The sequence below is a fragment of the Cyrtonyx montezumae genome, unplaced genomic scaffold (genome assembly GCF_038088225.1).
Source record: "Cyrtonyx montezumae isolate F1298 unplaced genomic scaffold, pur_monq_1.0 scaffold_5, whole genome shotgun sequence".
NCBI classification, from domain to species: domain Eukaryota; kingdom Metazoa; phylum Chordata; class Aves; order Galliformes; family Odontophoridae; genus Cyrtonyx; species Cyrtonyx montezumae.
In genome coordinates, this window is record NW_027072056.1 from 7,333,833 (window position 1) to 7,348,350 (window position 14,518).

At 51.3% G+C, this 14,518-nt stretch overlaps 1 protein-coding gene across 1 annotated transcript; it reads right to left on the reverse strand.

The window, feature by feature from the left end:
- Positions 1-6,721: 6,721 nt before the first annotated feature.
- Positions 6,722-7,643, reverse strand: RNF228 (ring finger protein 228). The gene has a single exon (XM_065748106.1). The coding sequence runs from the start codon at positions 7,641-7,643 to the stop codon at positions 6,795-6,797; it is 849 nt and encodes a 282-aa protein (XP_065604178.1). The 3' UTR covers positions 6,722-6,794.
- Between the last annotated feature and the right edge of the window lie 6,875 nt (positions 7,644-14,518).

Here is a 14,518-nt window from a genome sequence, read left to right on the forward strand (position 1 = left end):
ATGATGGATATTGCATTAATAGGCACATAAATAAAGGTTGAAAAGTCATCACGGGAAGCTTTGAACCTTTCTCCATTGCTTTTATGTCCCGCGCACACGCCTCAGCACCGGCTGATTTTTTTCCCCTTTGGAGTCATGTCCTCGTCAATTTACGGCTCCAGCGCGGTTCGCAGCGACGGGCACCAGGGACAGGGTTAGGCACAGGGATAGGGACAGGGCACCCAGGTCCGCCGAACGCCCGGGGAGCACTGGGGCAGGACGCGGGGACGCGACGCTCGTTGGTCACTTCGTTACGATGTTAAAGGGTTGTAGCGAGCGGAACGGGGGAGGAAATCCGCACGCACCTCCGCGGGGGGGAAATCCGCGCCCCGCTCCTCACCGCCCCCGAGGTTCACAGCCACGGCTCACAGCGACGCGTCTAATCCCCGTTAATTGCTTGTACAAACACCAGGGTGATTAATTCCGGCGCTATCGCAGTGGATTTCCATGGGGGTTTCGCAGCAATAAAGAGACCGTTTGGGTTTTACGAACCAAAGGCTCGGACCGATCGAACATATTCTCTCTCGAAACGGGGGAAAGAGCGGGGGAAAACGCGACCCGCGGCGTGCGGTGCCCGGGAGCTGAGATGGGGGCGGGTGCAGGTGGCAGTCCCTAGCCCCGACCCCATGTCCTCCACCCGCGCCCAGCGCTGCGTGACCGGGGGTGCTGACATCAGTCGGAGAGCGGCCCTATACGTACCGACACTTACTCTTTTAAAGATTAACTGGGTTACAATGTGGAAGAGAGAACGCAAAAGAGAAAGAGCAAAAAAAAGAGAGTCAAATTAACAACAACAAAAAAAAAAAGAGTAAGAGAACGAAAGAAAGAACAGTAAAGGAGAAGGAGAAGGGGAGGAGAGAAGAGAGAGGAGAAGAGAGAGAAGAGATGAGAAGAGAAGAGAAGAGAAGAGAAGAGAAGAGAAGAGAAGAGAAGAGAAGAGAAGAGAAGAGAAGAGAAGAGAAGAGAAGAGAAGAGAAGAGAAGAGAAGAGAAGAGAAGAGAAAGAAGAGAAGAGAAGAGAAGAGAAGAGAAGGAGAAGGAGAACACAGAGCACGAAGGCAGGCCGCGCAGAGCCGGGTCCCCGCTCCGTGCCCCCCAGGAGATCGCTCCCCGCTCCCGGTTCGTGCCCAACACCGCTCTGCCCGTGCGGACAGCTCCGGGCCGGCGCCTCGAAGTGCTGCGGCAGCGCACCCCGCTCGGAGGGGCTTCGGGCTGGGGCCGGCCCGGACCGCCCTGGCGTGCGGAGCCTTCGGTGCCGGGAGCGGTGCCCGCCCGGCCGCGCTGTGCCATGCATTGCGGGCGGCCGCTGCCTTTCTGCCCCGTCCTATTTCTCCTTTTTTTTTATTTTCAAGGCCGACGGCAGCGCAGCGGGATGCAGCCGACCCCGGCACCGTGCACGGGGAACGGCCCCGCCCCTGCAGCCGTGGCCGTGTACGGGGCCGTGGCCTTGTAGCTCTGTCCCCGAGCCGCCCTCGGACAGAGGCAGGAATTGGCGACGTCGCTGCTCTCTCGCTCCCGGCCACCCGACATATGCTACAATCTAAGGAGAGGGAAATAAAGCGTCGGTCCCGACGCGCTGCCTGCTTGCAGCGTCACGGAACCGCGGTGTCACGGCGGCCTCGTTAAGCGCATCCCCGAGCTCAGCACGGGGACATCCCGCGCCGGCAGCGCCCGCTCGGCCCCAGGGAGAGCGGACTGTCGGAAGCATTCGGCCTCCAAACAGCTCCGGCACAGCCCGTCCCGTCGGGCTGCGGGCGGCCGGCAGCGCGGGGAGATAACGGGAGTAGGGCTTCGTCCCGGGGGAAAAGGGACCTCAAACGCCGCCTGCAAGACCCGCAGAAATGAGGGTTTGTACCGGAGGGGCAACACGGCACTGGAGCGCCTGGAAGAGTATTTGCAGTGATCGCAGCCAGAGCCTGCCCCTCCCCGACAGAAAGAGCAGAGGCAGCTCCAGACAGCGACAACGGCACCTATTTTCCACGCGATCGTGATACTTTAATAATACGTTGAGATCTAAGTCTGTTCTCAGAGATAAACGTTTGCTATATGACTACAGGAAAGTGTGGTTTCTACTTTTTTTTTTTTTTAATAACATCATTTAAATTGCTTCAAAGTCCGCAAAAGCAACAGCTCTTTTCTTTTTCCTTTTTTCTTTTTTCTTTTCCTTTGGTCAGGAGAATGTATTTCTATCCCCTAATACTGTGTGACCAAGAAGTCCTTACTTACAATGCAGAAATGAAGATAGAATTAGCACTCGCTGCCCACATTTCTACACTTTAAAATATTTCATTATTTCCACTTCAAACGAAATCAAATTTTGATTTATATCTCAAGTGTACTTCTCAAATTTCAGTCGTTGGAAAAACAAACCGAGAAACCAACCATTATTGCCGTCTGTATTGATCAGGTGGTTACAGAACAGTAACAGGAGGGATGTGTAGGAGTGACTGCTTAACACTCCCCAGGTAGGACGGGGCTGTGCTTGGTCTGACCTGAGAGCAGCTGAGGGCTGAGATCTGGATTCGCTGGTATAGAACGAGTACAGCAGGGGATAAATACAAATGTAAGAGTCTGAGCTATTCTTCCCAAACGCTACAACTCAGTGAGACCAATCAGCACATTCAGTTTGCTGTAGAAACCTCCTTAAAGCAGACGAGGTGTTTGTTAACTGAAGACCCGTGAGTGCAATCACTTGGATCTCAAATCCCACAGCCTGAACTCACTGACAGAAGCAAGCGTGAGCCAGCTCCAATCAGGGCTGCAGGCCAGTTTTGGGACTGGGTGCTTCTGGGAAAAGGCCATGTGTACCAACAGAGCTCAGCATTGCTCCTTCCCCACAACTCAGTCACCAGTATTTTGTGTGGCACCGATCAGAGATCGATGCAGCTAAATATGTCCCATGTCAGTAAATACAAGTGCACTTGGTTAGTGTAGCCATGGCATTTCTTCCAGACAGCTCAGTCTCTACACACAGCCAGCTGCAGTGGAGGAGCAGGTGAGCAGCAGGGCTTCCTGGCTGTAGGAGAAGTGTCCTTCCACCGCCTTTATTCCGTCCGTGTGTGTGTGAAATGCCTGTGTGCCTGCTGCACCTGCCTTTGTAGGTTGAAGGTCTGCCACAATGTCAGTGAACACTGTATGATTATTTACTAACAACAGGAATATCTTCTTCCCTGCAGTCACAGTGCTTGTCCGGGGCACTCCAAAGGAGGGAGCAGGAATAACAGCCCCTATGCTGTGACACTGATGGTACATGGTGTGTGTTAAATACCTGACTGTGCTTTATTACCTTAAAATACTGATGTCCAGAGCCTATTGCAAACCATTCTCAATCTGCTTCACCAATCCTGCAGCCCAGAGCCCAGCACGCTTCCAGCCAGGTGGACAGACATGGGATTACCACTACACAACATTTAGGACCTTTTGGCATAGCAGGAAGCTATCGATCTCCCAGAACTCAAGCAGCAGTCTCACAGAGGTCCAACAATTCCCAAGGATGCTTCAGGTTTGCTTTTCTGGTGCTCCCATGCTTTAGCTGCTTACACTGTGCTGTGTAACACGGAGAAGAGCTGCACAGCAAAAAAAAAACACCAAAAAAAAAAAACCCAACCCAACCAACCAACCAAAAAACCTGTGCAAAGGAAGCCAGAAAAAGCAGCTTGTGTTTCCCACTGCTTCTCCACGGTGCTGTGGCACACCCTGCCTTCTCTGCTCCCCCCAGTACCCCAGAACACTGCTTTCTGCAGGATGGTGTAACTGAGCACCCTGTTGGCTGTACACCTCCATGTGCTTTTAAACAACTAGCAAAGTGTTCTCACTAAAATAATTGCAATAATAATACACCACCAGTAATGAGGATGCTCTTTCTTTGCTTACTTTTTTTTTTCCCCCTCCTGAAACTTGAGCTTTGACTGAAACTGACTTTGGCTTCAGATAAACAACCTATACACCCAAATGAACCCAGAACACAAATGTAAGGCTGGGAGTCTACAGCAGCCAGAGATGTGTGCTATAATTTTTCTGACTGGTACTGTAATGTGGGTCCACACCTAATGCTCCCAAAATCTGTGCAAGCGCAGAGAAGGATTTGGCATATGGTTGGACTGTCCATTTTAATCTGGCTTTGAAATACTTTCAATATACAGGCAGGAACCCGATATGCAATGCATCCCATTGTAAATAACCCTGAAAATCCTGTTTAGGCTGTGATCTTCCACTTCTGCAACGTGCAAACCTATAAACATTTTAGATTTGACTCTCACATAACACATCTAAGCTTCAGGTGATTGATTTGCTGTTCTCACTTACCCTCTGTAAATCCTTTAGCAGTGGTCCACGGATCCCAGTCGAAACCATTGGAAATACAATGAAAAGGCAAAAATAAAACTATGATGTGGAAGTAAAAGTTGGAGCATAAGTTTTGTACTGCAAGCAGTACCTTAGAGCACAGCCACCTGCTGTGACCGTGGCTCCTCTAGATAGAGGTGAGGTGGGAGCTGCCAGCCAGGGCAGTGCTGCAGCACGGTGCTGGGGTCACAGCAACCCCTGCAGCCAGGAAACCACAGAGCAAAGCAGACCAGAGCAGAGCAGGAGCCGGGCAGCAAGCTCCAGCAGAGCCCCACCAGTGCTCTGAGCCAGCTGTGCTGTCTCTGTGAGGTGGGGTGAGGGCCGTGGCTGCCAGGTGGGCTGACCCAAGCTGAGGTCACCGGAGCTCACCTGGCCGGGTGAGAACACCACAATGCACTGCATTTGCAGAAGTACAAGCAGGTCAATCACACACTGGTGCATATGATGCACACACGCACATATTTTATATATTTATTTTTCTTAGAAAACATTACGGCTGTTTATGTCCAATAATTTACATATATTCATTCTCACTACAGTGTCGTTTATAATAATACTTCCACCTCTATAGCACCTCCTCTTCAAGGATCTCCGATTGCTTAAAAACGTCAATAAATAAAGCCTCACATCTTGCCTGTGAGGTAGGTCACACTGTTATCAAACTTTACAGATGCAGTAACTGAAAACAGAGAGGTTAAGGCCAACATTTTCAAACGTTTGTATACCTGAAGTCGACCATCTAAATTCTCATTTAGATGCTTAAATAAAAGTCTCGTGGTTTTCTTTGGTGCAGAACATCCACAACTACTGCTGAAGTCAGGGGCTAGGAGTCAGGCTTGCTGCTGGAGGCTCAGCTTTGCGTGGCCAACGAACAGCTCCACGCCTCAGCACTGCTCTAAACACACAGCCCACAGCCAGAACTCAGCACAGGGATCTACCTCCTCAGGGCCTCTCTATTATTAAATACAGCTTTAAAAGGCTGGTGTGGATCTGGTAAATAAACTTAATTGACACAAAAGTCATAGGCTATTTCCACAAACTGCGCCTGTCGTATAAATACCTTTTTTTTTTCCTTTTTCTTTTTGAGGGGGTGTGTTTCACAGCTTTGTGATAATGAAGACAACGCACAGCGCACGTCACTTGTGCAGTCATAAAACACAGCGCACATTTCCACTTGCTGCCTTTACATTTCTACAGAGTAAATTCCTTTGCACTTGTGATAAATAGAAGTGGTCGATAAAGGTCTATGAGGATACGTGTCAGAAGTCATGCAGACAGCTTGCAACACACATATTAAAAGATCACGCTTCAAATTCTTGAAGTTAAGCACGAAAATAACTACCTCATTCCAATACAGTACTGTGTAGAAACACGGAATAAGGAGCGCTATCTTATTCCCAATGTCATCGGTTATAACCACTAAGTAAGTTAAAAAAATTCAGGCACCAAATGAATTATCCCGCAACACAGAGTAGTATCTATACAGAGTGCTCTCCCTGGTACATTACAAGGGCAGCCATACGGCAGTACGTTTCACACCACGCTACCAGAGACTCGTCGCATTTCTAGCACATCTCTGAACGTTTCCTACCAGCCTCTAAGGAAACTTCTAACGCAGAAGAGAAACTCACCACGAGGGGAAAGCCACCGTCTCACCACAACTGCCTGAACCAAAGGTAAGCGGTCAGATCGCACAGCATGCCGTGCTCCACCTCTGCAGCGATGCTGAAAGTCCGTACTTTAACGTGGGTTTCTCTCGCTGTATAAAAACTGAAATCAACGGCCAGTGGAACACTGTTCTCTACCACAGGAGTCTTTTAGCTCTGTTTCAAGAGCTCCATTAATTAAATCGTCATCCATAAATTAAGAGTGCAATGCAGCGTTTCAGTCTCCCTCATTAAATGAGAATTTAAAATAATTAAATAATAAAGCTTATTTTAAGCAACCAATAGAGGACTCGACGGCCTTCTAATAGGACTGTGACAAAGCCGTACTCGGTACAAGGAGGGGATGCTTTGGCTCAGTCACTGTAAGATAACACGCTTCTGTTACAGCTTCTATATGCACTTGTCAACTTCATAACAAGACAAATAGAAAACGCGTTTAGCGTCGCGACGCCGCTCCGCTCCCAACAGCAGCGCAGATCTCCGGTGATCTTCCAGGCGGGGGCAACAGTAAGCCAGTTTTCTTCCATCAGCGTTCCGTCCCGCCTTAGCGAGCGGGCACCGGGAGGGCGGGGTACCGCCGCCCCGGGCATCGCCGCCCCACCCGCATCCCGTCCCCGTTCCGCGCGACCCCTCCCGGGCGCGCTGCAAACCCGCGGAGCCGCACTTCTCCGCGTCCCTCCCCCGGGGCGGCGGTCCCAACACGGCGCTACCGGCGGCCCCGAGCCGCCCCCGGCCCCTCCCGGCGCTACGTGTCGGTCCCGCGGGCCGCGCTCCGGCTCCGCGCGGGGGCGTTGGCGGCGGCCCCCCCGGCGGCGGCGGCCTCGGGCCGGTACTTGAGCCAGCAGATGAGCCACGTGACGACGACGGAGAAGAGGGCGAGCACGCTGGCCACCGAGAGGCAGATGGGCCCCACGGGCGACGGCGATGCGCCGGGCCCCGCGTCCCCGCCGTACTGGTTGACGAAGATGAGGCCGGTGAAGAGCAGCACCACCATGGACAGGAAGGAGACGACGACGCACACGCAGCCCGCGCTCAGCGCCGCCCGCTTGCAGCTCTGGCAGCTCTCGTAGCCGCCGCCGCCGCCGCCCGAGGAGCGCGGCCCGGCGCGGGCGGGGGGCGCGGGGGTCGGAGCGAGGGCGGCCGCCGCTTCCCGGGCGCGGGGCGGGCGGCGCGGCGGCAGCGGCGGGAGGCGGTCCTGGGGCAGCGGGTCGCGGGCGCGCAGCTGCGGCGGGCAGGCGGCGGCCAGCTTGGTGTTGACGGGCAGGCCGTGGACGCGGTGGTCGGGCAGCGCCGTGCGGTGGCGGCACAGCGGGCAGGCGAGGGAGCCGCCGCCCGCCCGCCCCGCTGCCGCCGCGGCCGCGGCCGCCGGCCCCGCGCCCGGCTCGGAGGCGGCGGGGAGCTGCTGCGCGGCGCGCAGGTGCAGCTGGCTCAGGCACTCCTGGCAGAAGGTGTGCAGGCACTCCAGCAGCTTAGGCGCCCGCCGCTCCAGGTCGAAGTAGTTGTAGCAGATCTTGCACTCGTAGTCTTCGTAGCTGGGGGCGGCCGCCGCCCCATCCTCCTGCCGCCCGCCGCCCTTCTGCGCCGGCTCGGCCATAACATCGCGCCGCGGACGGGCGGAGGACGCCGGGCTCCGGGCCGCGCCTGGCGGGCGGGCGGGCGGGCAGCCGCGGCCCCGCCGCCGCCTCCTGGCCGCGCCCGCGGGCTGCGGAGCGGCGCGGCGGCGAGCGGCGCGGCGGCGGAGGGCCGGGAGGGCTGGCGGCGCCGCCCGGCTCCGCGGGCGGGGGGCGGGCTCGGCGCCGCCCGCCTCTGGGGCTGCGCGGCCCTGCGGCGGGCACGGCCGGCGGGGTCGGGGCGCCGCCTCAGCTCCGGGCGGGCCGGCAGCGGGCGCCGGGCTGCCGGGGACGGCCGCGCCGCGGTGCGGGATGCGCTGCGGGCGCCGCTTCTCTCTGACAGGAGCCTCACGTGCCGGGCCGTTTCCTTCCTTTCTGCTCGGCGCAGACGGCAGGTGCCTGTTCTGCGGCCGGGGCGGGAGGAGCCGCCGCCGTGCCTGTGTACACTGTACGGTCGTTAAGGCTGGAAAAGGCCGCAGGGATCATCTAGTCCAACCATCTCCCGCACGTCCCTCGGTGCCACGTCTCTGCGGTACTTGAACGCCTCCAGGGACGGTGACCCCACCACCTCCCTGGGCAGCCTGTGCCCGTGCTTCACCGCACTTTCTGAGAATAAATTCTTCCGAGTTGCCAGCCTGAACCTCCTCTGGAGCAACTGAAAGCCGTTACCTCTTGTCCTGGCACTGTTACCTGAGAGCAGAGGCTGACCCTCACCTCACTGCAAACCTGTTCGCAGTGTTCTGTGAAATGCATGTTCCAGGTGCCTCACCAGCTCTGTTGTCCTTCTCTGAGCGTGCTCCAGGGCCTCAATGCTTTTCTTCCCCAACACCGTACTTGAGGTGCAGCCTCACCAGTGCCAGCACAGATAGATGATCACCTCTTGCTCCTGATGGCTGCTCCATTTCTGATACCAGCCAGGGTGCCGTTGGCTTTCTTGGTCACCTGGGCAAACCGCTGGCTCATGCTCAGCCGCCTATCAGCTAATAACACCAGATCCTTTTCCTTCTGGTGGTGTAGCACTGAGAGCCTTTGCTCAGTGCAGACCCAACCCAGTCAACAGCGCATCCATAGCTTCCAGCACTGTACCGATCCAATGAGTTCACTGAGGCACAGGGACAGCCTGTGGGGGCTGAGTGCATGTGGCTGAGGTGCTGAAGCTGATCCGAGTGTGGCCCACGATGCCCTGAGCAGTACATCTCACTGGAGAGAACTTGTGTGGGGATTCTCCACTTAGCATAAAGTGAAATAATGGAATACAGTCAAGGAAGAAAGCGAGTTATGCTGTCACTGTGGTGCACAGCCACCTCTGCATGTAGGGTCAGCAGTCGTCCCTCCCTAAGGCCACTTAGCACTGCACAGGGCATTGGGTTCAGACCTGGGTTCAGACTGGGTTCAGACTGTTTTCATCCAGCTGTTGTATATTCATTTGGTGCAATACATCTCATCTCATTCACTTGTGAACTCTTAAATGCTTTTAGATATGTCTTTTTGTTTTTGTTATGCTTTGTTTGTTTATTGTTTATTTGTTTCCCGGTTGTTCTCATTTAATGATTATCCCAGGCTCCATCCTTCCACTTTTGCCATGTTCGTAATCCTTCAACTTTCAGTTAATGTTCAGAACACACAAAAGTGCCAAGATCCGAGCAAATTCAAATTCAAGTAAAATTATTAGAGGCAATGTATCAAATGCTTTAATAGAGTCCAGATATACCAGCCGTGTTTCTGGTTCAGGCTGCTTTTGTGTTCTGAGTTTTCTTATCTGAGCTGTGCCTGCCTGGGGGTCAGCTGGAATTCCACCTAGCATGGAAAGCAGTACTGGGAGAGCTTCCTGCAGCTCGGGCAGAAACACAGGGGAAAGGGCAAAGTGGGACAGAACTGAAAAATAAAGCTGCTAGACGTGAACTTAGGATGAATTTAACGTTTTATTTTATAAAAGCAAGTGTTTAGTTGCAGAAAGTTCTTGGGTGTTGGTTGCTCCTGTGAACAGAGTGCTGTGGTTGGGAGAGGAAATGAAGCCGGGACTGCAGCAGTGGTGCTTGGTGTGTGTACCTCCCCACGGGGCACAGTCAGCACTGGCCTTACCCTCTTGTCACAGCTGTGCCATGTGCACGGGCCCAGCACGGTGTGGGCACTCTCTTGGGCAGTGGCTGGGCAGCAAGGTGGAAAAATGTCCCCTGTAGGGTGTGAAGACCTTGAAAACTGGAATTAGGAGAACAGAAACATCTCTAGATTTTGAAAGAGTCACCCTGAGGTCCAGACGTGTTCTGTCCTTCAGTTGCTTTAGTTACAGTCAGCATTTGTTTTTGGACTGTTGTCCTGGAAGGCCTTCTTTAATGGTAAAAAAAAAAACAGAAATGCAGATGAGGTGATTCCGAGTGAGGCAGTGCCTGAGGATTATTAGGATACTGAGGATATTAGGATACTCTTCAGAAGTTGTGTTACTGAGCAGAGGCAACAAACAGCCCTTACAAGATACACATTTTTACACTTTAACCACCCTGCAGCTGCTAAGAATTGCTTTTACCATGTTAAATACAGGGCTGATGTACCCCGTGTGGCCCTTTAGTTCTGAACTGATGCTTGACTGGATCCAGCAGGTCAGACAGGAGCTGGTGGTGAGCCAAGCCCCAGCACCACACATTTGTCACAAGCACCATGCTGGAGCTTCCCTGCAGACCAGTGTGTTGTATCCGTAATTTCTGTTTTGCTGCGCAGTCATTATGTTTAATGACACTGAACATTTTACTTTTTATTTGTAGGTAGGAAAGAGGTTATTTCTGATGGATGTGTCAGACAGGGATGGCCGGCCTGCCAGCCCGCTCATGGTAGCAATGTTAAGAATCCTTTTTTTTATGCCTATGATTTCTGTACATTTCAACCATCCAGTAGGTTATGTAGAACTGATACAAAGGATGTGGAAGTCAGACAGCTCTTTGGTTAAGTCCTCATGGTTTAACATTGCTCTTGTGGTTGACATTAGAAGCTTTTTGCCAATACTTGAATATCACAAGTTTTTATGTTATAAAACTCTGCTTACAGTAGTAATTTCTAGAGCACACTGACTAAACTTGAAGCTCACTCGGTAGCTACTTACAAGAAGAGAACTCTCTTGCTTTTCACTGTTCTGCTCAAATTCATTTACACATTTTTTTTCTTCCAGTCCTGTTTCCAGTCACTGTTGCAGAGCAGCAGCAGTTGTGCATTGCCTTTGTGCCCTGTCGTTGGACTGTAGGATGCTGCAGCAGCATCCTCTGCTTTCTTCACGTTAACATTTTATTTCATATAATGTATTTATGAATAATTTATAATTAAAGTGGTTTCTTTTTTACCTTTTCTGCTTTGGAACTTCTGTAAAAGCCATTGCATGCAATACGGAAGGGAATGTTATTTTTCAGTAATATTTACAAGCTATTTTAGGGATCTGGCAAAGGATGAGAAGGATTACAGTTACGAGCAATGCTGTGTCAATTGTAGCCATGTACAAAATGTGTTGTTCCCTCCCTTAATGCAAAGGGAAATAGAAATTGTTGTACTATATTTGATGTTCCTCTACTTCCCAGTAACTCTTTGTTGTGTTGTAGTGCTAAATACAGTCCTGTGTCAGTGGTCTCAAACAATAAGCAATGTGTGAAAGATCCCAGATTTTCTTAAAGTGAAGCTGCTTCCTCCTGAAAGGTGAGAAGGGAACTGACATTGTGTCTCCTCTGCAAGCGCTACAGAGACATTGTGTTGTTGATAATAAATGGGTGAGGGCGTGGGCTTGCAGCTGGGACTGACCATGTCAGGCACCATTTCTGGTGATTCCTATCCATTTGTTTTCCATAACCCTGTGTTTTCAGTACAGGGAGCTATATCATGAGTGTTGGTTAGGACAAGACAACGTATACATACTTAAATCAGTTAAGTTCTGAATAAGAAACAGGTGAAGGATTTGGGAATTTTTTTGTATTCACACTATTGCATCTATTCAGATAACACTGCTGCCTTTTCCTTTGAGCTGAAGCATGCACATGGGAATTTCTCATTTTTTTAGACAAAGCTTAACATCTTACAAGAAATTCTAGAGTTGGAGATCACCTGATGCGAAACCTAAAATCTGATCTACTGCTAGCTGAAGCCTGAGGGGCCATTGCCATCAGTTTCCGTGGACTTGAGGTTATTTTCGTATAGTATTATTTTCTCTTGTCAATGTATTCCAGCTTTATGCCCAAGATGACCAACATGGGGGAGAAGAAACTTCACAGGATTTGCTCAAGTTTTGTTGTACGGTATCATGGAAAGTGGGGAGAATACCAAGAGTTAGGGTTGCATTAGGAACAGCCACAGACCAAAACACAACATGGTGCTTTGCCCTGTAGACATCATCAGCATGTTCGCTGTGTGCACTGCGTCTTCTCTAGGAAGACACCTGGAGAGAGTTGTTCAGGTGGAGGAGAGGCTGGGACAGCTCATGGGGAGGGATTGGGCTGGGGGATGCAGCAGCAGGCTTGATGGTCTCAGCTCTGCCAGCCCAGCAGCTCGGGCACAGCAGGCGAATCTCCAGCACTGTGTGGGGCTGAGGGCTGCCAGAAGGGATGCTGCCAGCTTTCAGCTCACCCCGCCATGGGTGACTGTAACTCTAGGAGGAGAGGGATATCTGCTCTGTTACTTGGCGTACTTTCACTGCATGTTCTGTCTTGCTGGCCCACTCCTTTCCATAATATTGGAAGGGAAGATGAGAAGCTTGTTTCTAATGGGTTGATTAGATATTAAATATTTTGGAAAAGATCAGCCAACGACCGGGATGTCCTTTAGGCGGGGGTGAGAACTCAGGATGTTACATTTGGAGAGAAAGCCCTCCAAACTGGCTATGATGCAGTTACAGCTGAGTCAGGAGATTATCCTAGTTCAAAATCTAAATGACGAGCAATTGAAGAGTGTATGGTTCCTGAGTTTTGTGAGTACGAATAATTACAAATGAATTCAATTCCAGTGTTTTGTACACAATTGTTTTTCCCACAAAAATGTGGTCTAAGTTTGTGCTCTCACAACTGCCAATTTGGAAAAATTCCACAGACTTCCTTGCAGTTACGCTGCTTGCACCTTCCTTTCTGAGTGCAGAATCAGGCCATGTGTGCAACATTTTTCCACTTTTAGACCCAAGGGAACACACCCGGGAGCCAGGCTGAGGTTCCATCCCAGATCAAGTCTTTCATATGCAGATTACAAAATCACTGAAAAACAAGCGTGGTTTGGCAGTTACTTTAGGAGACCTTGGATGATATTATCAACAGCCGAAGAGGCAATTCATTCTCTGTGCCAGGAACCACCACAGATCTCATCTCGGGAGATGTGATCTATACTGACTTTTTCACGGTGAGAGAAAAATGCCATACTTGGGAGAAGATTTCTTAAGGCTATTTTGGATCTCTGGAAGCTCTTTTGCCTTCAAAAACCTCATCCCATAAACCCCAGAGAAATATTTTTACACCATACATTTAGGTCAATATTTTTGTTTTATTTATTTCTGTAGTCTTGATTTATGTCTTCTACTGTCTGAAGCTTCAGATAAGATTTCACAAGCTCATCCCGAGTCTCTATATGAACTCTTTTAGAAGCATGGATTTGGTGTTAGTGTTGTTGGTCAGAATTGTAGATGCGAAGTGTAGGAAAGCACCTGGGGAGTACATCTTGCTCAGCTCTGCGGGAGACCTTGTAGCCATGAAGGAGGGGGAACACAGCTTTCTCTTCAGTCATTGTCAGGAAAGCCACCAACCCATAGTTAAATAAGTTCATAAGTTCATAAGTTCATAAGGTTGGAAAGGACCTATAAGATCATCTAGTCCAACCATCCTCCTATCACTATCTCTACCCAACTACTAAATTAAGTCCTTAAGCACCTCATCTAAACGCTTCTTGAACAGCGCTAGGGATGGTGCCTCAACCACCTCCCTAGGCAGGCCATTCCAGTGCCTGACCACTCTTTCAGAAAAGAAATGCTTCCTGAGGTCTAATCTAAATCTTCCCTGGCGCAACTTGTGGCCATTCCCTCTTGTCCTGTCATTACTTATCAGGGAGAAGAGGCCTACCCCCTCCTCACCACAACCCCCCTTCAGGAAGTGGTAGAGTGCTATAAGGTCTCCTCTGAGCCTCCTCTTCTCCAGACTAAACAATCCCAGCTCCCTCAGCCGCTCCTCATAAGACTTGTGCTCCAGGCCCCTCACCAGTTTTGTTGCCCTTCTCTGAACACGCTCCAGGGCCTCAATGTCCTTCTTGTAGTGAGGGGCCCAAAACTGAACACAGTACTCGAGGTGCGGCCGCACCAGAGCTGAGTACAGGGGGATGATCACCTCCCTGCTCCTGCTGGCTACACTATTTCTAATACAGGCCAGGATGCTGTTGGCCTTCTTAGCCACCTGTGCACACTGCCGGCTCATGTTGAGCCGAGCATCAACCAACACCCCCAGGTCCTTTTCCTCTCTACATTCTTCAAGCCATTCTGCCCCAAGCCTATAGCATTGCATGGGGTTATTGTGGCCAAAGTGCAGGACCCGGCACTTGGTCTTATTGAACCTCATCCCATTTTGCTCAGCCCAGCTGTTCAGCCTATCCAAATCCCTCTGAAGGGCCTCCCTACCCTCAGGCAGTTTGACACATCCTCCCAGCTTTGTGTCATCTGCAAACTTACTGAGGGTACACTCAATTCCCTCATCTAGGTCATCAATAAAGATATTAAACAAGATGGGCCCCAAAACTGACCCTTGGGGGACACCACTCGTTACAGGACGCCAGCTGGACTTAACTCCATTAACCACTACCCTCTGGGCACGGCCCTCCAGCCAGTTCTCCACCCAGAGAAGAGTGAACCTGTCCACACCAC